This window comes from Garra rufa, chromosome 14, assembly GCF_049309525.1.
Source record: "Garra rufa chromosome 14, GarRuf1.0, whole genome shotgun sequence".
NCBI classification, from domain to species: domain Eukaryota; kingdom Metazoa; phylum Chordata; class Actinopteri; order Cypriniformes; family Cyprinidae; genus Garra; species Garra rufa.
The window spans coordinates 8,186,053-8,210,923 of record NC_133374.1 but is presented as its reverse complement, the minus strand read 5'-3'; the positions used below and the strand labels follow the sequence as shown (position 1 = coordinate 8,210,923).

The 24,871-nt window shown below is 35.8% G+C and overlaps 2 protein-coding genes across 2 annotated transcripts in view; both read left to right on the top strand.

Moving 5' to 3' along the window:
• Positions 1-10,089, top strand: part of cab39 (calcium binding protein 39) — an 11,964-nt gene extending 1,875 nt beyond the window's left edge. Inside the window, exons 2-9 of the mRNA XM_073817653.1 lie at positions 1,095-1,248; positions 1,356-1,520; positions 3,491-3,609; positions 4,291-4,459; positions 4,591-4,650; positions 6,120-6,185; positions 6,657-6,800; positions 8,072-10,089. Coding sequence (XP_073673754.1) covers positions 1,135-1,248; positions 1,356-1,520; positions 3,491-3,609; positions 4,291-4,459; positions 4,591-4,650; positions 6,120-6,185; positions 6,657-6,800; positions 8,072-8,260 — 1,026 coding nt within the window. The 5' untranslated portion in view covers positions 1,095-1,134 and the 3' untranslated portion in view covers positions 8,261-10,089. The remainder of the gene's footprint in view (positions 1-1,094; positions 1,249-1,355; positions 1,521-3,490; positions 3,610-4,290; positions 4,460-4,590; positions 4,651-6,119; positions 6,186-6,656; positions 6,801-8,071) is intronic.
• A 1,998-nt stretch (positions 10,090-12,087) lies between these two features.
• Positions 12,088-23,674, top strand: itm2ca (integral membrane protein 2Ca). The gene is made up of 6 exons (XM_073817813.1): positions 12,088-12,376; positions 15,225-15,368; positions 20,228-20,416; positions 20,506-20,616; positions 20,717-20,867; positions 22,632-23,674. The coding sequence occupies exons 1-6, from the start codon at positions 12,281-12,283 to the stop codon at positions 22,721-22,723; spliced, it is 783 nt and encodes a 260-aa protein (XP_073673914.1). The 5' UTR covers positions 12,088-12,280; the 3' UTR covers positions 22,724-23,674.
• Positions 23,675-24,871: the final 1,197 nt, after the last annotated feature.

Here is a 24,871-nt window from a genome sequence, read left to right as displayed (position 1 = left end):
AAATAAATTACAATTTATAAACTTATTAACCTCAAATGCTGCTCATTTTGTCTAGCTCGGCAAGACGAGCACGTGAGATTAAAAGTATATTAGTTGTAAATGTTTCTAGAAAATAACCCATCGTTTTGCTAGATAAGACCCTTCTTTCCTCAGCTGTGATTGTTTAGAACCCTTCGAAGCTGCATTTTGGAAGTTCAAACTCGGGGGCACCATAGAAGTCCATTATATGGAGAGAAACCCTGAAATGTTTTACTCAAAAAACATAATTTCCTTACAACTGAAGAAAGAAAGACATGAACATCTTGGATGACAAGGGGGTGAGTATGCTATCTGTAAATTTTTGTTGAGTTTGATAGTTGGTAGCAAGAACTGATTAAAAAAAAGTATACAGTAAATACAGTGTAAGTCACTTAAAAGCGTTATAATAAAAATATAAAAGCGTTTGCCAAATACATCAATGAAAATGTTATGTAAATTTGTTTCATTCATTCTTTAGGTCATTCATCTGTTTTTTTTATTTATTTATTCATTTGTTAATATTTTCCACGATTTTCCGATTATTCATTCTTTCATGTTCATGATTTCTTTCATTTCTTTTTATTTTTTAATGTTTGTTCTTAGCTCCTTCATCTGTTCATTAGTTTTTTCATTTGTTTATTCATTTGTTCAAAATTTAATTAATGTTCGTTCTTTAGTTAATTAATCTGTTCATTGTTGTTCATTCATTCGTGCTGTCATTTATTTGTTCCTTATTTCATTCATGTGTTGGTTACTTCATTGGTTTGTACATGAATTTTCTTTCAATTTGCATAAACGTCTCATTTGTTTATTTATTCATTATTTCCTCTCTTCATTTTGTTTATGTCGTTCATTTTTCTTTTGTGTGTTTATCATTTGGTTCAATCTTTTGTTTATGGTTTGGCTCTTTCACTATTTCATCCATTTATTCATTCTTTTATTCATTGACCTTGTTCGTTCTTGCTTTCTGTGACATTGAGAGAAGTTAGTTATTTTATTATTCGTTATTTTGTTCATGAATGAGTTAGTTTGTTCATTCTTTCTTTGTTAATTTTTTGAAATTCTCTCTTTCACAGGTGGGCTCTCTGCTATCTAATTTCCTGGTAACGTGTTGCCATGCCGTTCCCTTTCGGTAAGTCCCACAAGTGTCCAGCGGACATTGTGAAGAATCTAAAGGACAACATGACCATTCTAGAGAAGCAGGACATTTCAGACAAGAAGGCTGAGAAGGTATTTAAGACATATGCAGTGTTTTAAAGAAATATGCATATAGGTTATAGGTTATTACTATGAATATTACTTATAAAGGCCATTAATGAGACGGTCTGTGCCCGCAGGCCTCTGAAGAGGTGTCCAAATCTTTGCTGGCCATGAAGGAGATTCTCTACGGCACGAATGAGAAGGAGCCGCAGACAGAAGCCGTGGCTCAGCTCGCTCAGGAGCTCTACAACAGCGGCCTGCTCAGCATCCTCGTCGCAGATCTGCAGCTCATCGACTTTGAGGTGGTTTTATAGACTTTGGAGTTTAATAGACTAGGCCAAAAAATGGCACAAAAGTTGGCTCTAATTTCTCAAAAGCTATTTAGCAGATTTCAAATGCAGTTTTTTTTTTAAATACATTTTTTTATATATCTGAAGATTCACACTTATTCGCTTTTGGTCAAAGTATGAGTCAAAACAACCTACACTTGCTAAATTAATCAGATTGTGACGTGGAAGCGGTCAGGCGATCAGCCTTCGTAGAGTAAAACCCCCCATAAATCCCGGACAACATTAAATGTGCTTGTAGTCCAGCAGATCTGAACCTTTCTTGCACCGATGCTGTAATGACAAAGCTTTTTATTAGCAGAATAAAAGTGGCAATTTAAATTTGTTTAATTAAAGAATTATTTAAATCTTAGGGCTGCCCCCTAATAGTCAACTAACCATTAGTTGATGAGAAAGAGGCTGTGTTTGCCAACATTGTATCGTCTCTTAGTCACAGGAAGTGGCTTTTCATCTGAAAGATGTTTATAGTTGCAACTTTATATGGTTGCTCAGTCTAATGTTAACCTAGAAAAATGTGCGGTATTGAAGTGTCTGTGTGGAGTGTGGAAGCTGAATAGTAGCGAGCTCACTGCATGACAAATGGAGGCAAAATACTTCGGAATTTTTGGTCATACAGATAAAAGCAATACATCTTTCTGTTCTGTAAAGACTCTGTTTATTTGCGTGCACTCAGAATAACAACGAAACATTGCGCTTTTGTAAAATAATGAAAGCAATGAAGATGTGCTTTCTGCGGAACTTCGCAACTTTGTGTATACTTGCCTTACAGGAATGAAAAAAATATCTGTAGAGAGTGAAATGTCTAGTTTAAAATGAACCAATTCAAATAGAAAACAAATATTCTCGGATTCTGTAATCCGTATGAAACTTACTGATGAGTCGGTGTTGCCGACTTCATCTCTTTATAATTATTATATCTGCCGGTGCGCTTTTTTTGCGTGTGCTTAAGTGCTTATCAGGCTGTAAAGGCTCATTATTATGATATAAATGATTTATTAATAAACGTGCAACTAATTGTCGACTAATGCTTAAAATAAGCAAAATCTTACATAATATTAATAATAATAATAATGGCTAATTAAAATATAAGTTTTTTCATAATACAATTCTGTAATTACAGAAGTTTCAACAATTGAATGGGTTTGCACTTTTTATTAACAATGAATGCATTTTAGTTATTTTTGATTACATTTTTTTTTAAATAGCACTTTCTATCTGATAAAATTTTAGAGCTTAACATAACTAGAAAAAATATAGTCATTAAAAACATTTTCTTGCTTTCTTTTTTAAATATTATTAATTTTGCATGACTTTTCCAGGTCTAAATATCACAAAATATTACAATTCTCTCATACATTCAGAAGATCAAGATCATATGTTTTCCAAGATCATATGAACCTTGATTCTTAAATAAAAAGCAGTAGTTGAGGAAACAAATTGAAACCGGACATATATAATATTAGCTTAAATTTAAATTTGTAGCTTATTTTAAAGCATGTTTAATCTTATTTTAAATCATTTTGAGCCAACTGTGCTAAGCCCCCTAGTGGTTCCCTTAGCCACATAATATAATTACACCAACTTCAATTTTGTTTAATAGATAAGAAACAACCATTAAATTAAGTAGAAAAACTTCAAAGATAACCCACAACATCTTCCACAATGTATCCTCAAATGAGATTCTCCCCGTAATGCCATCTAATCAAACATAGCTACTTATTATACAACTGAGAGATGTTAATATTGTGTCAATTAACCAGATGCAAATTTTATTCTGTCTTGACTAGCCACTTGTACAGTTAAAATACCAGTTGTAAACCATTTGACATTAATTTGATCTCTCAGGTTCCCATTTGTGAAATGCATGCTTGTATTTTGATCAATTGAGCTTTTCAGTAACTATTCTACATGTTATTTGTGTTTAGGGCAAGAAAGACGTGGCACAGATCTTTAATAACATTCTGAGACGTCAGATCGGCACACGGACGCCTACGGTCGAATACTTATGCACTCAGCAAAATATACTCTTCATGCTGCTTAAAGGGTGAGACACGCACACAAACATATTGTAAAGGCATTCTGCAGTTGTTAAGACTAGTTCAGTCCGCTTTTCCAATATAGAGGCAGTTGTTTAGATCAAATCTCAACCAGGAAACTGGTTTGGTGACTAATGAGTTTTTAGAGAAGCTATCTGATCCCAGATTAGTATTTACTCCTAAAATAACCTTGAATCAACCTTATCTTTGTGTACATCAGCGATATTATCTTAAATGTGAATGTTTTGGTAATTCCCAGTCAAAAATGTCAATTTTGTTATCACCCTAACTCTAAACGTTGAAACGCTGATGCTTTTGAATACAATGGAAGTGAATGGTGACCAAGGGTAAAAACTCTATAAAGCACTTTAAAAGTAGGCCATATGACTTCAGAAGGTTGGAAATGAGTTATATAGATTACTTTTGTGGTGCATGTTTGGTGCTTTACAACCTCTGGTCACCATTTAGTTTCATTGTATAGAAAAGAACTAAGCAGCATGAACATTAGCATCTCTTTTTTGGTCTATGAAAGAAAGCCAAACATGAATTTTGAGATACAAACTCACAGTAGCGAGTTATAAAGTCAGAATTGCGTGATATACACTCAATATAAATTGTTTGGATCAACATGAGTTGGTGTATATATTGGGAAAATGTTTCTGGTGTTGAACCCCTGTCTTTTTTTGTAGTTACGAATCTCCAGACATTGCTCTGAATTGTGGTATCATGCTGAGGGAATGCATACGGCACGAGCCGCTGGCCAAGATCACCCTCTGCTCTGAGCAATTCTATGATTTCTTCAGATACGTGGAGATGTCCACCTTCGACATCGCCTCGGATGCATTTGCCACTTTTAAAGTTAGTGTTTTTGTAAACGTACAAGTCTTGCCTGTATGTTTTGTCTGGGTGGCATCTTTGATTATTGCATCTTCAGATACACTGTTTAATTATTATGTCTGATGAATTGCATTTGTTTGGTTTTCTTCCAGGATTTGCTGACGAGACACAAACTGCTCAGTGCTGAGTTTCTGGAGCAGCACTATGACAGAGTGAGTCACAGGCTTTTCTGTCATTGTCTGTTGTTTTTGGATCTGATTGAATCTGTCAGTCATTCTGGAGCGGGTTCTTCTCAGAACTGTTTGTTTGCATTTGATGTGAAAGTCAATACAATTGGAAGTGATTTAAATTTTAAGTGGGCCACTTATGTCCTTATGCCTGACTTTAAAAATGTCTTAATAGATTAGGTTAAAAAATACCAAGAAATACTACCAGAGCTTTTCTCAGAACTATCTTTACATCATCATATTAGCACAGTGACTTAATTAACTGCTGTAAAATTGATTTTAGTAGGTGTATGAAGTCAGTTCCCCTCATGTACTTCAGATTAAGTGTGGACAGCTTTCAGTAACATTTTGACAACTGTATGTCCAAACACTTTTGTCATAATTTTAGACGGTATATGTACAGTACACTACCAGAGATTATGAATGTTTTTTTTTAAAGACGTCTGCTCACCAAGTCTGAATTTATTTGATCCAAAAACAGTACAATTTTGAATTATTACTGTTTAAAATAGCTGTGTTCTATTTAAATATATTTTAAAATGTAATTTATTCCTGTGATTTCATAGCTGAATGTTTAGCATCATTACTTCAGTCACATGATCCTTCAGAAAGCATTCTGTTCAAAAACATTTATTATAATGCTGAAAACAGCTGAGTAGAATCTTTACAGGTTTCTTTGATGAATAGAAATTTCTGAAAAAACAGCATTTATCTGAAATTGAAACACAACTTTGCTAAATAAAAGCATTAATTTATTTACCATAAATAAACATATATATATATATATATATATATATATATATATATATATATATATATATATATATATATATGCTGACAAGCTTTTGAATGGTGTAGTTTATAATGTTACAGAAGTTTTTTTTTTATTTCAGATAAATGCTGATCTTTGCATCTTTCTATTCATCAAAGAAACCTGAAGAAATGTACTCAACTGTATTTATTATTATTATTATCATCAATATTTATGTTTCATATTCATATTAGCATATTACAATGATTTCTGAAGGATGGATGAAAACTGGAGTAATGTTGCTGAAAATTTAGTTTTGATCACAAGAATAAATTGCATTTTTAAATTTATTCAGATAGAAAGCAGTTATTTTATATAGTAAAATTATTTCACAATATTACTGCTTTTGCTGTATTTTGGATCAAATAAATGCAGGCTTGGTGAGCAGAAGAGGCTTCATTTAAAAAAAAAAATCTTAATGTGCAAAATCTTTTGATTGGATGTGTATATATTTTTCTTGACATTTTATAATCAAACAGACTACTACTTGCTAAGTGTTTTGTCTGGAAAGTGCTGTCTTTCTTTAAATAAATGCCACTTGGTTTGATATTTTGTCTAATGCAAATGTGCCGTTAGTATGCAAATATGTATGAGGAAAAAGCTAATCAGTTTTGTATTTACTATATCTCTTTCCCCTCTTCAGTTCTTTAGTGAATATGAGAAACTTCTTCACTCAGAAAACTATGTGACTAAGAGGCAGTCGCTAAAGGTAAGAAACTGGTTAATTTATATGTTGTGGGTTGTGCTTCGTTGTGGTTCGTTGTGCTTATTTAAAGTACAGTTCAAAAGTTTGAAATCGCTAAGATTTTTTGATGTTTTTTGAAGGCTACAATTATTTTCATATACGAAGCTGAATTTTCAGCATCATTACTCCCTCAGTGTCACATGATCCTTCAGAAATCATTGTTATATGCTAATTTATTGCTTATTTTTATCACTGTGGTAAATGGTTGTGCTTCTTTTGTAATATTTATAAATGTTTTTACAATCACTTTTGTTGGTTTAATGCACCCTTGATAAATAAAAATGATAATTTCCTATTTTAAATGTCTAATTTCTAACTTTAAATGGTAGTGATATCTATTTGTGTGTATGGTACAGCTGTACAATGCATTTAAACTTGATTGTATGTTTACTGTAGCCACACCATCATGTTTTATGTCTTTCCTCTTCCTCTCAGCTTTTGGGAGAGCTGCTTTTAGACAGGCACAACTTCACTATAATGACAAAGTACATAAGCAAACCAGAGAACCTCAAACTCATGATGAACCTACTGAGAGACAAGAGCCGCAACATCCAGTTTGAAGCCTTTCATGTATTTAAGGTATGAACTGAACCCCATCCCACTCCAGACCTCACCGGTAAGCCATCCCCAGGGCTCTACGCTTACTTTTCTGTTAACTAAATTAAACAAATTTGGAGCACAGTCAAAATTTCAGGAGCACATTCTAAACAATAATAAAAAAAAAAAATAGCCTTCCTATTACGAGGTGATATTTGACTATTTCATATCATTTCACTAGATTCGTTTAAAAACGCACGTTTGTTCATAAACGAAACACTGCTGTGTTCTAGTGTAGATGCGAAGCGGCTCAGTTGTGACTTGTTTCAGACTATTTTGACGACAAAATAGAGCAAAATCTGGCAATAGTGTTATAGTTAGACAGTGTACAGTCAAGCCCGAAATTATTCATACCCCTGGCAAATTCTGACTTAGTTACTTTTATTCCACCAGCAAGTTTTTTTTTGACTGGAAATGACACAGGCTTCTCTCAAAAGATAATAAAACAATGTACAAGAGGAATCATTGTGGAAAAAATATATTTCTCAGCTTTTATTTACATTTGAACAAAAAGTGTGCATCCACAATTATTCATACCCTTTGGAAACTGTCACAGTTTATTGGAAAATCCAAAGTTCTATACCATTCCAAATAGTCCAAGCTGTTCTAAAGCATCCTAATTACCCTGATTCATTGGGAACAGCTGTTTTAATAAACTCAACAGGTGAAAAAAAAACTGAAGCTCTCTGCTGTTGGTTTGTGGACAGTCATGGCTAAGGGAGCTCAAAGGAGATCACTGGCGAGTGGCGACCTGCGGCTGCGCCAACGTCTGTGTCATTTCTAATCAAAAAAACTTGCTGGTTGAATAAAAGTCAGAATTTTCAAGGGGTATGAATAATTTCGAGCTTGACTGTAAGTATCTTAATAATAACTTCTTGTTGATTTAACTGTTGTATTAAATCAACATCTCATTTACAAACTCCCTTAAAAATTATTAAAAGCTGTCACTCATTTTAGTTCATTGCAATCTCACAAAGTTCCATTATAATCAACGAAGCTCTCTACACGGCACAATGAATCTCTTATTTACAATATCTCTACACTTTGTTAATGAAAGGATTCTTGAGATATGTCCGTGATACATTACACAACGTTGCAAAAACACGTAGAATCCTTCGACGCTCTCCTCAGTGCAAACACATATGCTGATTGGGTCAGTCTCACATAGTGCTCCTAAATATTTTTTCATAGTCGCACACACTACTTTTCAGTCGCAAATGCAAACGCATCTCAAACTTTCTCTATGCATTCAGGTGTTTGTGGCCAATCCGAACAAGACCCAGCCCATCATGGACATCCTCCTGAAGAACCAGACCAAACTCATCGAGTTCCTCAGCAAGTTCCAGAACGACCGCACAGAGGACGAGCAGTTCAGCGACGAGAAGACCTACCTAATCAAACAGATCCGAGACCTCAAGAGGGCAACCCCGCAGGACGCCTGAGAAGGATCAAGAATGTATGCAAACGCATAGAGGACGTCTAGACAGTGTTTTAGGCAGCGTCTGGCTCTCTGGGACGTTGAGTGGCCGCAGCACTGGGCATGTTTTTGTGTTTAGCAGGAACCGTTAAATGCCGTTTGAGCTCGGTGGGCGAGAAATATGACGACGAGGGTGAAAAGTAGTCTTGCTTCGCTGGACATTCAACCTCTCCCCCTACAATGTGTTTATTCTCATGTTTCAAAAAACGAGCAAAATGAACAGAAACGACGGATGTAGATGCTGCTGCTTTATTGCACATACCGAAGGGAGGGGTTGGTACCTCATACACAAACATACACTCTTGATGCTAATTGGATATTAATGAATTCCAGGAAATTTGACATGCAAAAAGCACTTAACATTCAAACACACTCCTATCAGCTCATTTGCTCATTGTCGACTGGTTTCATGTGAGTTACACAAAAACTGCAAATGTGACAAATCATGTTTTGCACATTTTGAGGTGACATACTGGGTGAGTGAACTTGTACATAGGCTTTTTCATTTTTATGGTTGCATTCAGATTCATTTTGACTGAAATGAGTAAAAGTGTTGACTGAGGAGTGTTTCGTGATTTGTTAGAGTTGTGGCTGTGAAGTTGAGCCTGATTTAACTTTGCCATTCTTCTCTCATCTTTAGTCACTGCGTTGTCAAGTGGGTGTAATGGAAAGTTATCTTGTCAGCTTTCAGTGATTGTGACCTTAAGGCTCCAGCTTTTTGACTTCTAATAGTAGTTTTCAATTTAACTAACTCCACTACTCATACCTTTTAGGTAGTTTATATGTTAAAGGGTCCCTTGTTTGGATAATTGGACGATTTCATGGGTGAAATCTCACAAAAAAACATGTCTAGGTCACATTTCACCCTAAAATCAAAGAGAAAAAGAATATTTTTAGGACATTCTTCTTTCAAATCAACTAGTCCCTATCTGAAACAGTTGTATGTAGAGAAGCAGCTCAAGCTCATATTAGCACCTAATTGTGGCTGCTGAGAAAATTTGAGCAGCCATGTCATTTATGAATGTTTTATTTAGGTTTCTTTTAAAAAAAACAGTGGCATGCTTAATAGGTTAAATCTGATGCAAGTATGAAAAACCGCACAAAACTGAAAGTGATTGAAGGGTTTGGTTGATCATTACTGCTTTTACTCAAAAGACAGCCACAACCATCTAATATAAACCCCTCATTTTTTCCCTGAACGAAAGCAGGTGTTATTCATAACGGTAACCCTTACTCATTTTCAATGCAGAACTTTACCCGACCTCCCATAAAACACGTTCTGCCGAATGTTTACAGTACTGGTCAGAATAACAGGGATTGATTGATGTCTATAACAGTATTTTATTTTAGTGAAACGTACAACCTTACGTAGCTTAAAGATGTACTTTTTTCATATTTCAGTCTCAGCATATACTGTTTATGTGGTGACTAGCAACTCACCATGATTTGACTGGACCGTTTTCATTGGTTGGCACATGTAACAACAGCCAATCACAGTCATCTTGTATGCCTGACATCGTAATGGCCCAGAGCATTAAGAATTCTGAGAATTAGCAAACTTATCTTGCATATCAGTGCATGTTTCTATTTTGCAGCCTTAGATTAAGCATGGACGTCTAACGGACGGGCTTGAAAACTTCTTGGCCCTGCTGTCTGTTCAATTAAACAGTCCAATCTAACCTATGTAGATCTGGCCCGAGTAGTAAGACTTGGGCACAGAAACGGTGGAGTTTGATCTGAAATGTCAATCAGTAGCCAGACTAACAGTTGGAAATAAAGTTTGGAATAAAATAATGGTTTCTACTGTCTTTTTTCTTTGATTGGTAGAGTTCACTGTACACTGTATTCACTGAAATACTATGGTACGACTATTTATTTATTTATTTTTACCTTGTAACAAGGTAATGATATTATATTATAACATTATGGCATGTTTAATATGGGCCATTCTACAGAATTGGTCCAAAGTCAGAATTGTGAGAAAATCCAAGGTATTCATTACAAGTAATTGTGCAATTAATTCTCATATTGTATTTTCAGAAAGTTTGGAATATTTGTCACTACCGCAACGGTAATATATAATTTATTAAAAGGGTTATATTGACCTATTAGGATTTTGCTAACATCTACATTGTAAATGTATATTTTCTGCAACTTTATTAAAAAAAATCCAGAGGGAAATCAATAACAATTACATTTTTATCAGTGTGTAATTAATGAGATTTCTGTATTTTTAATCAAATTTTCTTTGTAAAAGGCAACACGTTGATCATACTGAATCCAAAAGTATGCAAGATGCTTCTGGGGTGTAAAGTCTTTGAATCGGTGCTCTTTGGTCATGGGAATCTTTACATATCTTCAAAAAACTCATCAAACCAAAGCACTCAAAAATCTTCTTAGAGCATGTTTCTTAGGTGCATGTTAATGCAAGGCCATGTGGATAAAGGCTTTTTATTCTTACTAAGGAGATTTTTGAGTGCCTTGGTTTAAGTTTTTTGTTGATCATACTGATTTCAAACTTCTACATAGAAAATATATTTTATAAAAAAAATTCAGAGGTAGATCAATAAAAATTACATTTTTAACAATATTTCAAGTGTAATTTAATGAGATTTGTTTTATTTTGAATCCCAATTTTTCTTTGTAAAAGGCAAAAAGTTGCTCATACTGATTTCAAACTTAAGGATTCATTAGTTTGAATAAACATTGAACAAAAAAACTATCAGAATATCTTAGTTGATAATTCAGTATATTCAGTAATTTATAATTTAATTAGAAAGGTTATATTGACCTATTAAGATTTTGTATGAATCTACATTGTACATACATATATATTAATATAAAAAAATTCAGAGGTAGATCAATAACAATTACATTTCTAACAAAGACAAAAAGCTGATCATACTGATTTCAAACTTAAGGATTAATTAGTTTGAATAAAGAATGAACCAAAAACTATCATAACATCTTAGTTGATAATTCAGTATACTTTATTTTTGACAAAACATCTAATGTTTTGGTAGTGACCACATCACAATACATTAATTTGAACTTGCAAACTAAAACACTAAAACATACTAAAACACAAAAAAAAGTGCATAAAATTTTGTTTGTTTCCCACAAATATGAGGGTGTTGCCTTTTTTCACTACCAAAACAATGACGACATATTTTGGTCATTAACGTTTCGGTAGTGACAAATTCATGGAATAACACCCCAAAAATCAATGATGTCATTTCCAAAACCACACCAAATGTTGCCAATTTTAGATACTTTTGAACCTAGCTCAAAGATGCTAATCAGCACATGGTTAGCTAGCACAGTTCTGAACAGTTGTACAAATACAAAAACCACACGTTATGGAAGAACTCCAAAAAAAGTGTGCTTAATTTCAGAAAAAAAGTGTTTTGAGTGACATTCCAGACACAGATAAACACATTTTGAACACATTTACCTCAAAATGATGGGACCTATCTTCTCACACTTACATGTTTGTGATGAACATTTTTGACATTTCATAATTAACCTATAAAATATTATATCTATATATAGCTTTTTAAATGTGTTTTTGGTTGTGAGGCAGCAGTTTGGACCAATTCTCTACAAAGGCCCATTTATGTGTGACGTTACAGATAGATTGCGTGGATCGTCATAACTTACTAGCCATTTTTAATATGTCATATATTAAAATACTACAGTATTACCATCAGATAGATGAATACAATTATGATATATTCAAAAGCAATATTCGTATACATATGATGTATACAAAACGTGTGCGCGCCTGCTCGTTCTGGGTCGCGCGCATCATCACCAGTGTCGTTGGCACTGTGACTTTAAGAACGATTTTTAAATATAAATATATAAATAAATAATAGATTCTTCCGGTCCATTATAACAAACGGCAAATATTTTATCAAGAAAGCCAAGGGGGTATAACAAGCATCTGCGTCCACGCTAAAAACAGCGTTTTCCCCCCTTCATCATGGTGAAGATCAGCTTTCAGCCCATCGCGGGACAAAAAGCCGAGAAAGAGGAGGGTGATGGAGATAAAACTCAAATATTCATACCACATCCACACGTAAGTTTCGTTTTTTGTGTGCATCATCTGAAATGTCACGGGAAACAGCGGTCGAAACGAATCAAAAGCCGGAAAAGAAAGAACATCAATGATAAAAAAACATTAATCACGTCATTTGATGGGGTTATATGATTTAGCCTTTTGATAATACGTACCCATGAACGCGTGTTTGTGTATTTGTAGCTTTTTATGGTAGAGAAATCTTTTTGCCCTTTGGTTTCATAACAAGAGGACATGGATGCTGCAGCACCTGCATCAGTAACATCACATCATATAACATGCATCTTTATGCATCATCTCTATCTCAGCCATAAAATGTTCACTAGATTTCCTTATGTGCTCAAAAATGTCTGCATTATTGAGATATTTGAATAAAATTGCACCACTAGGGTAAACATCCTTGGTTAAACTAATACAAAATAGCTTGACACATCTTCCCCTGCATTTGAAAATACATTAATTGTAATAAATGTGTAAATTGTTATTGTCAAAGCTTAAGGCCTTTATTCTTAAGAGTTTATGATGACAGAATGACAGAATCTGACATAGTGCAGCACAGGTTTATGTCTAAGCAACACACACACATAGACACAAATCCAACAGAGACAAAATGGCAGATGGCTACGATGAGGAGAAATGACTTCCATGAGCTTTAGCTGTTTAATATCATCGTGTTTGTGTGGGCTTTGCTGTCTTTCGGGACCAAATGACCTCCTAACGATGAAAACAACAAGGTGAAGTGAGTGATTTAGCATGTATAATTATTATTTTTCTCAGAAAATATATTTCCCTACTACACAATATGCAAAAATCATGTCAAATGGGTATGAGTATGCAGTGTTTATCAAAACAGCAGGCGAACAACCAGCTCAATTCTGAGAACTTTGGCTAATGTTCTGGAAAGGCTCTTATCTGGTTATCTGGTCATTCTCAACATTTTAGCACTAAAACATTATTTATACATTGTTCATGGAATGTAAAAAAAAAAAAAAAAGACATTTGTCAAACATTTTAATACTTAAGGCGAGACAGTGCAGTTGAATAGAGTAAAAAAAAAAATAACTACCCAGTTGATTTATTACTTTGATAACTGCAAAAAAATATTGTATACGTTTTCTAAAATGTTAGGTTTAAATTAGCAAATGAGCCATTATTTGATGAAATATGCACTAATTTGCATACACTTCTAGTAGAAAAATCTAAACACTGGATGAAGTCAGTTTCAAAATTCTTGTTTAATTTTTTTGACATATTAGAGTCAAAGGTTTTTACAGAGGGGATTTTGGTTAACTCCATAATTCAGAAAAAGCTTAGAACAGACAGGAAAAACTATATTTTTTAACCATTTTTTTAACCATTATAAAATGTTGTATAAAATCAAGCAAATTATATATGAACAAATCCCTCTGTAAAATCATTCAGAATATAAACAGGAATAAAAAAAGTAAAGTTTGGTGTGTAAGTGCTACTGAAGTGGAGATTTATGGCTCAGTGTAGGAGAAAAAACTCAGTTTGTGAAAACGGCCTTTAAAAGTATGAATTATAATAGAAATCTATTGACACAAATGAATTAAGTGCTATAAAAGAAACACTTAACAGTGTTTTTGAGGTGTTTTCTTTCCACTAGTCTGAAAAAACACTTTATGAAAAACCAAAAAGCCCAAAATCTCAAACGTGATAGGTGCATGAAAAAACAGTGTTTTTGCCTGCAGTGTCTCACCTTGATACTTGTTTTAGAACATTCAGAGAACATTCAAAAGTACGCTCCCAAAATATTCACAGTTTCATAAACTAAAGGGAACATTAGCAAAGCATTCTTAAACATATTTTTGTTAGCAGTCAGTTGACACTTTGCAATCCGATAAGGCCATGGGAGCACTGAAAAATACAAATGGCAGGGAAAAAAACACACTTTCAATAAATGTTTTACTTTAATGTAAAAATGCCTATATGGGGTAGGTGTTGAGTTAGCATATTTCAGATACACTCTTAAAAATAAAGGTGCCATAGAAGATGCCAAATAAAAGATGCCATAGAAGAGCCATTTTTGGTTCCACAAAGAACCATTCAGTTAAAGGTTCTTTAAAGAACCATCTCTTTCTTACCTTTTTATAATGTTGAGAACCTTCTTTCACCACAGAGAACCTTTTGTAAATCAGAAAGGTTCTTCAGATGTTAAAGGTTCTTTATGAAACCTTTTAGACAAAAAAGGTTCTTCTATGGCATTGTGAAGCACCTTTATTTTTAAGAGTGTACCTCAAATATAATGATCTTATTATAAGAAAATAACCACAATAAAAGGAAGTGTTCTAGTTAAGAATGGGGCCAGATCAGGCCATGTGCCGTGCAGTTGGCAGATGGGTTGCAAGACTGGGGGCGTTATTAGTCATTGCCTATCGGGATCTCGCATCTAATAATTTTCCGCTGTAGTACGAGAGCAATGAATAATCCATTCTTGGCTGCACGGGATACAAATGAATGTAGTGCCAATTGTAGCACGTCTCCCAGTGTGTGAGTGATCATACTGAAAGTGGCACGGTATATTGAGGACATGATGAATTTATTACTGCCTTCTGTGTGTGTGCGTGCATCGGGTTTGCCATCTTGGTAAGGACCAAATGTCCCTGCAGAGATAGTACAACCTGAAATGACCTACTTTGTGGTTGTGGAGGCCTGTGGGAGGAGCTCATGATAAAAGCAACTTCATAAAGGGCCTAAATAATGTCTTCATTTTAAATGGGGTTGTGATATAATATCCTTTATTTAAAGAAAATTTAATTTCAAAAACATCCCAAATATGTTATAAAAAAATGTGTGTGTGTGTGTGTGTGTGTGTGTGTATTTGTAGGTGGAAGAGGAGCTGGTCTTGCCTGTCGGACGGAAACGCTCCTCTCTGAGTGGACTTTGCTGTCTGACAACTGCACTGATGGTCTTCACCTGCAGTTTGATATATGCTTCAATTTATATCTACCGCTACTACATCATTCCTCAGGTAGTAAACATGGCATAAAACTCATAATTATGTTTATATAATTAACTAAGATGAAGCTTCTGTTAGTTCTGTTTTTCTATTTTTGTCTCAGCAAAAGCGTAAATGTTTTGTTAATTGCTCACTGCTGTGGTTTGTTTTGTTTGAGTTGAGTAAATGATTCAGTGACGTTTGTGATTCCTAAATGAATCAGTAGTTTGAGTGAATTGGTTAAATGGCTGGCTCAGTAACTCACTTTTAAAAGGCAGCCACTTGAAGAGTTAAAAAAAAGTTACTGAAAGATCAGCTTACCTAATGCTGATGATACACTGGGCAACTTTTTGAGCAATTTTATTGGTAAACTTTTTTTGAGCAATGTTGCTTGGGAACTTTCTCATTAAAAATGGGTAACACATTTCTATCTGGAAAATTTAGATCTGTTGTGGGCTCTGTATCACACCTGGCTGCCCATTTACGGCAACATTTGCCAAAGTTGCCCAGCAACATTGCTCAAAAAGTTGCCCAGTGTATCATCAGCATAAGACTAACAAACACAGATACATGGCTTTCCAGTGCTGTCTCACTGATTATCAACACATTTGGAATGCCTGAGATAACTGTTGAATAAGTAATGATAATGATAATTGATGATAGCTCATTGAATTTGGTCAGTGAATGATTCATCAGAATGACGAGTCCTTTTGAATGAGTCATTTGGATTGGCTATTGACAAAACAGTATACAAGCCATTATCATATCACATTTATGCAGACTTCAAACACAGGTAAAATCAAACTTTTTTTATTGTAAGACTGTATATTCATCATGGACGCACACCTGCTAAAAGCAATGTGTAGTAAAAGCATATACTGTAAAAAAAGAGATTGAGATTGAGATTCATTTGCGCAGTAGTGATGGAGCATGAGTTTGAACAGTTGAGATTCATTTAGAGTCCGAATCTGCGCAGTAGTGATTCATTTGGAGCCAGAGTCTGCACAGTTGAGATTCATTTAGAGTCCGAATCTGCGCAGGAGTGATTCATTTGGAGCCAGAGTCTGCACAGTTGAGATTCATTTAGAGTCCGAATCTGTGCAGTAGTGATTCATTTGGAGCCAGAGTCTTCCCAGTTGAGATTCATTTGGAGCCTGAGTCTGTGCAGTAGTGATTCATTTAAAGCCTGAGTCTGCACAGTAGTGATTCATTTGGAGCCAGAATCTGCACAGGAGTGATTCATTTGGAGCCAGAGTCTGCACAGTTGACATTCATTTGGAGCCCGAATCTGCGCAGTAGTGATTCATTTGTAGCCAGAGTCTGCACAGTTGAGATTCATTTGGAGCCCAAGTCTGCGCAGTAGTGATGGAGCATGAGTCTGCACAGTTGAGATTCATTTAGAGTCCGAATCTGCGCAGTAGTGATTCATTTGGAGCCAGAGTCTGCACAGTTGAGATTCATTTGGAGCCCAAGTCTATGCAGTAGTGATGGAGCATGAGTCTGCACAGTTGAGATTCATTTAGAGTCCGAATCTGCGCAGTAGTGATTCGTATGGAGCCAGAGTCTGCACAGTTGAGATTCATTTGGAGCCTGAGTCTGTGCAGTAGTGATTCATTTAAAGCCTGAGTCTGCACAGTAGTGATTCATTTGGAGCCAGAATCTGTGCAGGAGTGATTCATTTGGAGCCAGAGTCTGCACAGTTGACATTCATTTGGAGCCCGAATCTGCGCAGTAGTGATTCATTTGGAGCCAGAGTCTGCACAGTTGAGATTCATTTGGAGCCCAAGTCTATGCAGTAGTGATGGAGCATGAGTCTGCACAGTTGAGATTCATTTAGAGTCCGAATCTGCGCAGTAGTGATTAATTTGGAGCCAAAGTCTGCACAGTTGATATTCATTTGGAGCCCAAGTCTATGCAGTAGTGATTCATTTAAAGCCTGAGTCTGCACAGTAGTGATTCATTTGGAGCCAGAATCTGCGCAGGAGTGATTCATTTGGAGCCAGAGTCTGCACAGTCGATATTCATTTGGAGCCCAAGTCTATGCAGTAGTGATGGAGCATGAGTCTGCACAGTTGAGATTCATTTAGAGTCCGAATCTGCGCAGTAGTGATTCGTATGGAGCCAGAGTCTGCACAGTTGAGATTCATTTGGAGCCTGAGTCTGTGCAGTAGTGATTCATTTAAAGCCTGAGTCTGCACAGTAGTGATTCATTTGGAGCCAGAATCTGTGCAGGAGTGATTCATTTGGAGCCAGAGTCTGCACAGTTGACATTCATTTGGAGCCCGAATCTGCGCAGTAGTGATTCATTTGGAGCCAGAGTCTGCACAGTTGAGATTCATTTGGAGCCCAAGTCTATGCAGTAGTGATGGAGCATGAGTCTGCACAGTTGAGATTCATTTAGAGTCCGAATCTGCGCAGTAGTGATTCATTTGGAGCCAGAGTCTGCACAGTTGAGATTCATTTGGAGCCCAAGTCTATGCAGTAGTGATGGAGCATGAGTCTGCACAGTTGAGATTCATTTAGAGTCCGAATCTGCGCAGTAGTGATTCGTTTGGAGCCAGAGTCTGTGCAGTTGTGATTCATTTAAAGCCTGAGTCTGCACAGTAGTGATTCATTTGGAGCCCGAATCTGCGCTGGAGTGATTCATTTGGAGCCAGAGTCTGCACCATAGTGATTCATTTGGAGCCCGAATATTCACAAAAGTGATTAATTTGGTACCAGAGTCCACGCAATCTGGATTAATTTGAGTCTACACTGTAGTAATTCATTTGGAGCCCAAGTCTGCGCAGTAGTGATGGAGCATGAGTCTGCACAGTTGAGATTCATTTAGAGTCCGAATCTGCGCAGTAGTGATTCATTTGGAGCCAGAGTCTGCACAGTTGAGATTCATTTGGAGCCTGAGTCTGTGCAGTAGTGATTCATTTGGAGCCTGAGTCTGTGCAGTAGTGATTCATTTAAAGCCTGAATCTGCACTGTAGTGATTCATTTGGGGCTCAAATCTGCACAACCGTGATTCATTTGGTAGCAGAGTCCACGCAATTTGGATTAATTTGAGTCTACACTGTAGTAATTCATTTGGAGCCCAAGTCTGCGCAGTAGTGATGGAGCATGAGTCTGCACAGTTGAGATTCATTTAGAGTCCGAATCTGCGCAGTAGTGATTCATTTGGAGCCAGAGTCTGCACAGTTGAGATTCATTTGGAGCCTGAGTCTGCACAGTTGACATTCATTTGAAGCCCGAATCTGCGCAGTAGTGATTCATTTTGAGCCCAAATCTGTGCAAGAGTGATTAACTTTAGGCCAGAGTCTGCGCAATGGTGATTCATTTGTAGCCTGAATCTGCACCGTAGTGATTAATTTGGACAATGAGTCTGCGCAGTAATGACTCATTTAGAGCCTGAGCCAGTGTGATCCAAGTCTACGCAGTAGTGATTCATTTGGAGCATTAGTCTGTACCGTAGTGATTCATTTGGAGTCCGAATCTGCGCAGTAGTGATTCATTTGAAGCCCGAATCTGCGCAGTAGTAATTCATTTTGAAGCCAAATCTGTGCAACAGTGATTAATTTTAAGCCAGAGTCTGGCAATCGTGATTCATTTGAAGCCCGAATCAGCACAGTAGTGATTCATTTGGAGCCCAAATCTGTGCAGTAGTGATTCATTTGAAGTCCAAATCTGTGCAGTAGTGATTCATTTGAAGTCCAAATCTGTGCAGTAGTGATTCATTTGGAGCATGAGTCTCCACAGTAGTGATTTAGCTGGAGACCAGATCTGAGCAATTGTGATTTATTTGGAGCTCATATCTGCGCAATTGTGATTGATTTGGAGCCTGTGTGTACACTACAGGGATTCATTTGGAGCCTGAATGTGTGCAGTAGCGATTCATTTGGACCCCAAATCTGCGTGGTTGTGATTGATTTGAAGCTTGAATCTGCACAGTACTGATTGATCTGGAGCCAGAATCTACAGAGAAGTGATTTTTTGGAACCCTAATCTGCACAGTAATGATTCCTTTGGAGCCTGAATCTGCACCATAGTGATTCATTTGGAGCCTGAGTCTGTGCAGAAGTTATTAATATGAAGCTTGAGTCTGCGCAAACATGTTTCATTGGGAGCCGGAAACTCTGCAATCGTGATTCATTTGGAGCCTGAGTCTGCGCAGAAGTTATTAATGATGTTTCTTAAAGCAAAGTTCGGGAGGAGCACGTCAGATACTTAGCCTAATTAACACAGCTGGAACTCACTCAAGCCAATCTACATCATGCATAAATACAGCCGACTCACCTCTACCCATTTGACGGATTATCAGCATCCCTCCACCACCCCATCTCCTCACTCCGAGTTCCTTCTACACATATACATAGGGGGGGGTACTCTAGGTTCGGGCCATTCCCGAGCTCGGAGCCCTTCCCCGGACAGCACGCCAAACATGCTTACATACTCTAGCTAATTATATGTAAGTGGGAACTCGTGAAATATGAAGCCTGAGTCTGCGTAATCATGTTTCGTCGGGAGCCGGAAACTCAGCAATCGTGATTCATTTGGAGCCTGAGTCTGCGCAGAAGTGATTAATATGAAGCCAGAGACTGCGCAATCATGTTTCGTTGGGAGCCGGAAATTGAGCAAACGTGATTCATTTGGAGCCCTTTTGTGCAGTAGTGATTCATTTGAAGCTCGAGTCTGCTCAATCGTGATTCATTTGGAGCCTGAGTCTGAGCAGTAATGATTCATTTGAAGCCTGAATCTGTGCAGTTGTAATTCATTTGAAGTCAGATGCTGTTATCTTGTGTTCTTTTTTAAAATATCAGTCATGGCTTTTGGCGATGATTTAGGACATGGTAACATCAAAACAATATTTAAAAAAAAAAAATCTATTTTATGTGACGGTTACTCAGGTTCCGGATCAGAGTCGTTTCCACTGCCGTGTCGTGTACGAGGACTCAGTGGCTGCTCCACTGCGAGGATCTCACGAGCTGGAGGAGAGCGTTGGAATCTACCTGAAGGAAAACTACGAGCAAATCAGCATACCTGTGCCTGACTTCAGCAACACAGACCCTGCTGACATCATTCATGACTTCAACAGGGTAACACGTTTAGTTCACATTGCATATAATAATACACGATCACTTACATTGACCAAATATGTTTTCATGTGTTGCGTTTGGGTTTTTAGGGTCTGACGGCTTACCATGACATTGCCTTAGATAAATGTTATGTCATCGAGCTCAATACCACTGTGGTCATGCCACCACGTAACCTCTGGGAACTTCTCATCAATGTCAAGGTACTTGTATCATTTATTTATATATATATATATATATATACACATATTTGAAATGTAAAGTATATCTATCTGATGATGTTGCCTTTCTGTCTTTTTGTAGAAAGGGACTTACCTCCCCCAGACTTACATTGTTCAGGAAGAGATGGTCGTGACTGGCCGTGTTAATAATATGCATCAGCTTGGCCGCTTTATTTACCGTCTGTGTAACGGTAAAGATACGTACAGGCTCCGCCGCCGCACCTCACGCCGCCGTAAGTTCACACTTCTTTGTTGTTTTTCTATATTGTGAATTGTTGTGATAAACTGTTTTCAGCAGAGAAATGGAATGAAATAAACATTACAACATATTTATTGGGACAGTTAAACCAAAAATGAAATATTAAAATAAAACTGAAGTGTACATTTTTCATCTCAATAACAAATTGGCCAACACTGAGCTACGAGTCCAATTTGGCAATACCATAATACGCCGTAACTAATTCTTCATCTTCTTGGTGGGAGGAAACTGTGCTCCTGTTTGACTTCACAGCTGTCTTATAAATCTGATTGGCGTCCTGTTTAATAGCTCATTTCATCTTATTAGCGGAAGAATTAAGTAACACCCACAGGATGGCTTCCTGTATTAAGTAATCTACTGCTCCCTGGTTCCCGAAGATCTTTTTCTGAAAATATAATATGATAATATCCATGACAACCGCAAACTTTGGGGAAACTGGGATGATTTTGTGCAGGCAGGCCATGAAATTATGATCAGTGAATATTCAATTCAACAGGAAGTTAGTTCCTTTTTTAAGTTGTTCTATACTATATTTTTCAGTTTTTGTACGCTATATGGTAATCTGTGCAGTTTTCAAATTTGTGAAGAATTCAATATTATTGAAGCATTTTTTGCAAGAAATTATTTAATTTAAAGATGTATTAATACAATTTTGATTTCAAAACAGAATGATTCTTTGTAATTATTTGTTAAAATGTAATGAAAGTTTAGTGAAAATTGTTTCTACACATTTTTATGTGTATAATAGTGTATATAAGAATATTACAGTTTTTTTCTAATGCAAGTGATTTACAGTGTTAGTTTAGTATCATAACGAGATATTATATAGTTTTTATTAATATTTTGAATGAGTTTTTATTTTTTTTGTCTATTGTTTATTCTTTTTCTTTTAATTTTAGGTAAAGATTTTGATATTTTTATTGTGTTTTTGTAATTTTTTGCAGTTTTTGTTCATAAACATATAAACATAAACAGTGTTCAAAAGTTTGGGATCAGTACATTTTTTTTATGTTTTTAAAGAAGTTTAATTAATTAAAAACACAGAAAAAAATGTAATATTGTGGAATATTATTGCAAATTTTAAAAAGTGATTTTCTGTTTTAATATACTTTAAAATAGAATTGATTCCTGTGATGCAAATATGAATTTTTAATCCAATATTTGATTCTTCAGAAATCATTCTAATATGCTGATTTATTATCAGTGTTGGAAACAGTTTTGCTGCTTAATATTTGTGATAAAATTTTTCTGGATTCCATGATGAATAAAGCGTTAAAAGAACAGCATTTATTTAGAATGGAAATCTTTTGTAACAATATGCACTGCCGTTCAAAGTTTGGGGTCAGTCAATTTCTTTGTTTGAAAAAAAAAAGTGACAATAAAGACTTATATTGTTAGAAAGATTTCTATTTTGAAAAAATGCTGTTCTTTTTAACTTTAAATGATCACAGTTTCCAGAAAAAAATATTAAGCAGCACAACTGTTTCCAACACTGATAATAAATCAGCATATTAGAATGATTTCTGAAGGATCATATGACACTGAAGTGCATAATTTAATAATTAAAAAAGTATATTTAAAAAGAAAACTGTTATTGAATTTTTTCTGTATTCAAATGTATTAAATATATACACTTATTTATTTTTAAAATTATATATTAAATTTAGTTTTAGTTAACTATAATAACCTTGGTAACTTCTGTCAGCGTTTCACATTATTTTTGTATTTTTCCCCTTAGGTATCACCAAGCGTGATGCGCAGAACTGTCACCGAATCCGTCACTTTGAGAACACGTTCGTGGTCGAAACAGTGATTTGTGAGACTCCATAGGGTTTGCCTCTTTGCCCCGCCTACTTCTGATGAGATCACACTATTTGGTCTCGGTAGCGACACCCCTTTGAAAATCACACTCTTTACCTCTGATTCTTAATTTCTCTCTCATTTTGTACTTCTCTCTCTGCACCTAGTAATTCATCACATATGTTCCCTCGAAGGTGTCTGAACAGTTCGTTTCTGCATATTTGCAATAATGAGCATTTTCAAATCGATGCATTTTAAAAATGTAACAGTAGCATCAGAAGTCTTAAAATGAGAAGATTACATGGGCATTAAGCTGCACAATGCCTGCATGCTCATACCTGCGTGTATACCTCCATCAAACTGCTCTTGGCTCTCTTATATATTTGTGTATCTTTAGATCTATCCTTGGATAGAGATGCACCGGAACTGTGGCCAAAATATCATAAAATCATACGAAAACAGGCCAAAAATATCAGAAAGCATCACTCAAATATACACTGTAATCTCTTTTGTTTCCACTATTAGTAAAAGCACATTATTATAAAGAGAGTTTGCTTGTGCAGAAGCCTTGAGAAAAAGTTAAAGAGTCTTTTTAGGCACAATATTCACTTTTTATTTTTTCGGTGCATCACTACTCATGGGTATCTTAACTGATCCTAGTGCCGGTTAAATTAAAGCACCGCAGGCATCGTTACATTTATCACACGTGTTCGTTTACTACGTATCTCGATGTCTCTTTAGTGCTTCTACTACACGCTTCCTGTGCTACTTCCTCTTTTCTTCTTTCTCTGTCTGCATGCTTTTCAAGAGAACACATGCATTGTTTGAGTATTTTCTTATCATATGAGCGAAGCCTTAGGCCAGATTCATGCCCTGGACTAATGTATACAATCTCAAAAGCTCTTCGTGTTTATGTGTGTTGAAGTTAAAAACCTTGTTTAGTTGGGTGAAGCAAACATGTAAATAAACCAACAAGACCTAGTTATGCCATATCTCTTTTTGTCATTTCTGTTACGAAACATTGACAGGATGGGCAAACCCTGTTTTTTTCTTTACAAAAGTAATTGCACAATACCAGATTGAACAAAATTGTGGGTTCTGTCACCATTATTCTAATGCATGACTTTGAAATTATCTTGCATCATCAAGCACCCTTGTGTTAGATAGGCTCATCCTTCCCCTCTCCGCACACTTTGAGGTTTCAGGTTAGATCGTAAAATCGAATACATAAATGACAGAGTCAAAGTCATTTCTAGATGTGTGTGTGACAGCATGTCATTTAGGAATAGTTTAATCAAACGGAGTAGTTCATCAAAGATGAACATTTTAAACACGTCTTTTTTCTGTGGTATGATGCAAAACGAGATCCAAAAATGACAAAAAGCCATGTGATAGCTTTATATGATGAGCAAAGTGAAAATTTATTCACTGTTAACTTTCCCTCTGATGATCTGTTAACTTGAGAAACAGTTCAAGTGGAACATTCAGTCAGTGAGTGGGTTGTTAAAAAATAACTCAAAGGTGCCATAGAATGCATTTATACAATATTTTAAATTGTTCTCTGATATCTACATAGAAGGTATATGGCATAGGAAAGGGCAAAAAATCTCCAGAAACGGTTTTACAGGTCCATTTACAACCCTAGGATTTGTGCCTATAATTAAATGCTCTGTTATTGCCTTATTTGGAAGCCTCATGAATATTAATGAGCTCTGCTCTGATTGGCTGTTTCACAGAGCTGATCATCTCTATAGCTGGCACATGGATAAAAATATATATTTCATTAGGAGCTCTAGTCGCTTTTAATATGTGGTTTGTTGAATCTGCCGTTTTGAATCGCTGACATTTGAGTTTCATTACTGTGATGCATGTGCTCTGTGTAAAGTTATAATGCAGAGGGAGTGCTTTTTACCACACAAGTTCAGCTGCTTGTCAGTGATACTCGGGATCTGTAAATCATTCGCCATCATCAGCACAGTTATTTCTCCATCATTTACCATCATCAGCGTAGAATTTGGATGCTATAATATATATATATATATATATATATATATATATATATATGTGTGTGTGTGTGTGTGTGTGTGTGTGTGTGTGTGTGTGTGTGTGATTTAAATTGCAAGGGCGTAGAATTTAGTAGGGAAGCTATAATATATATATAGTGACTACAGTATCATG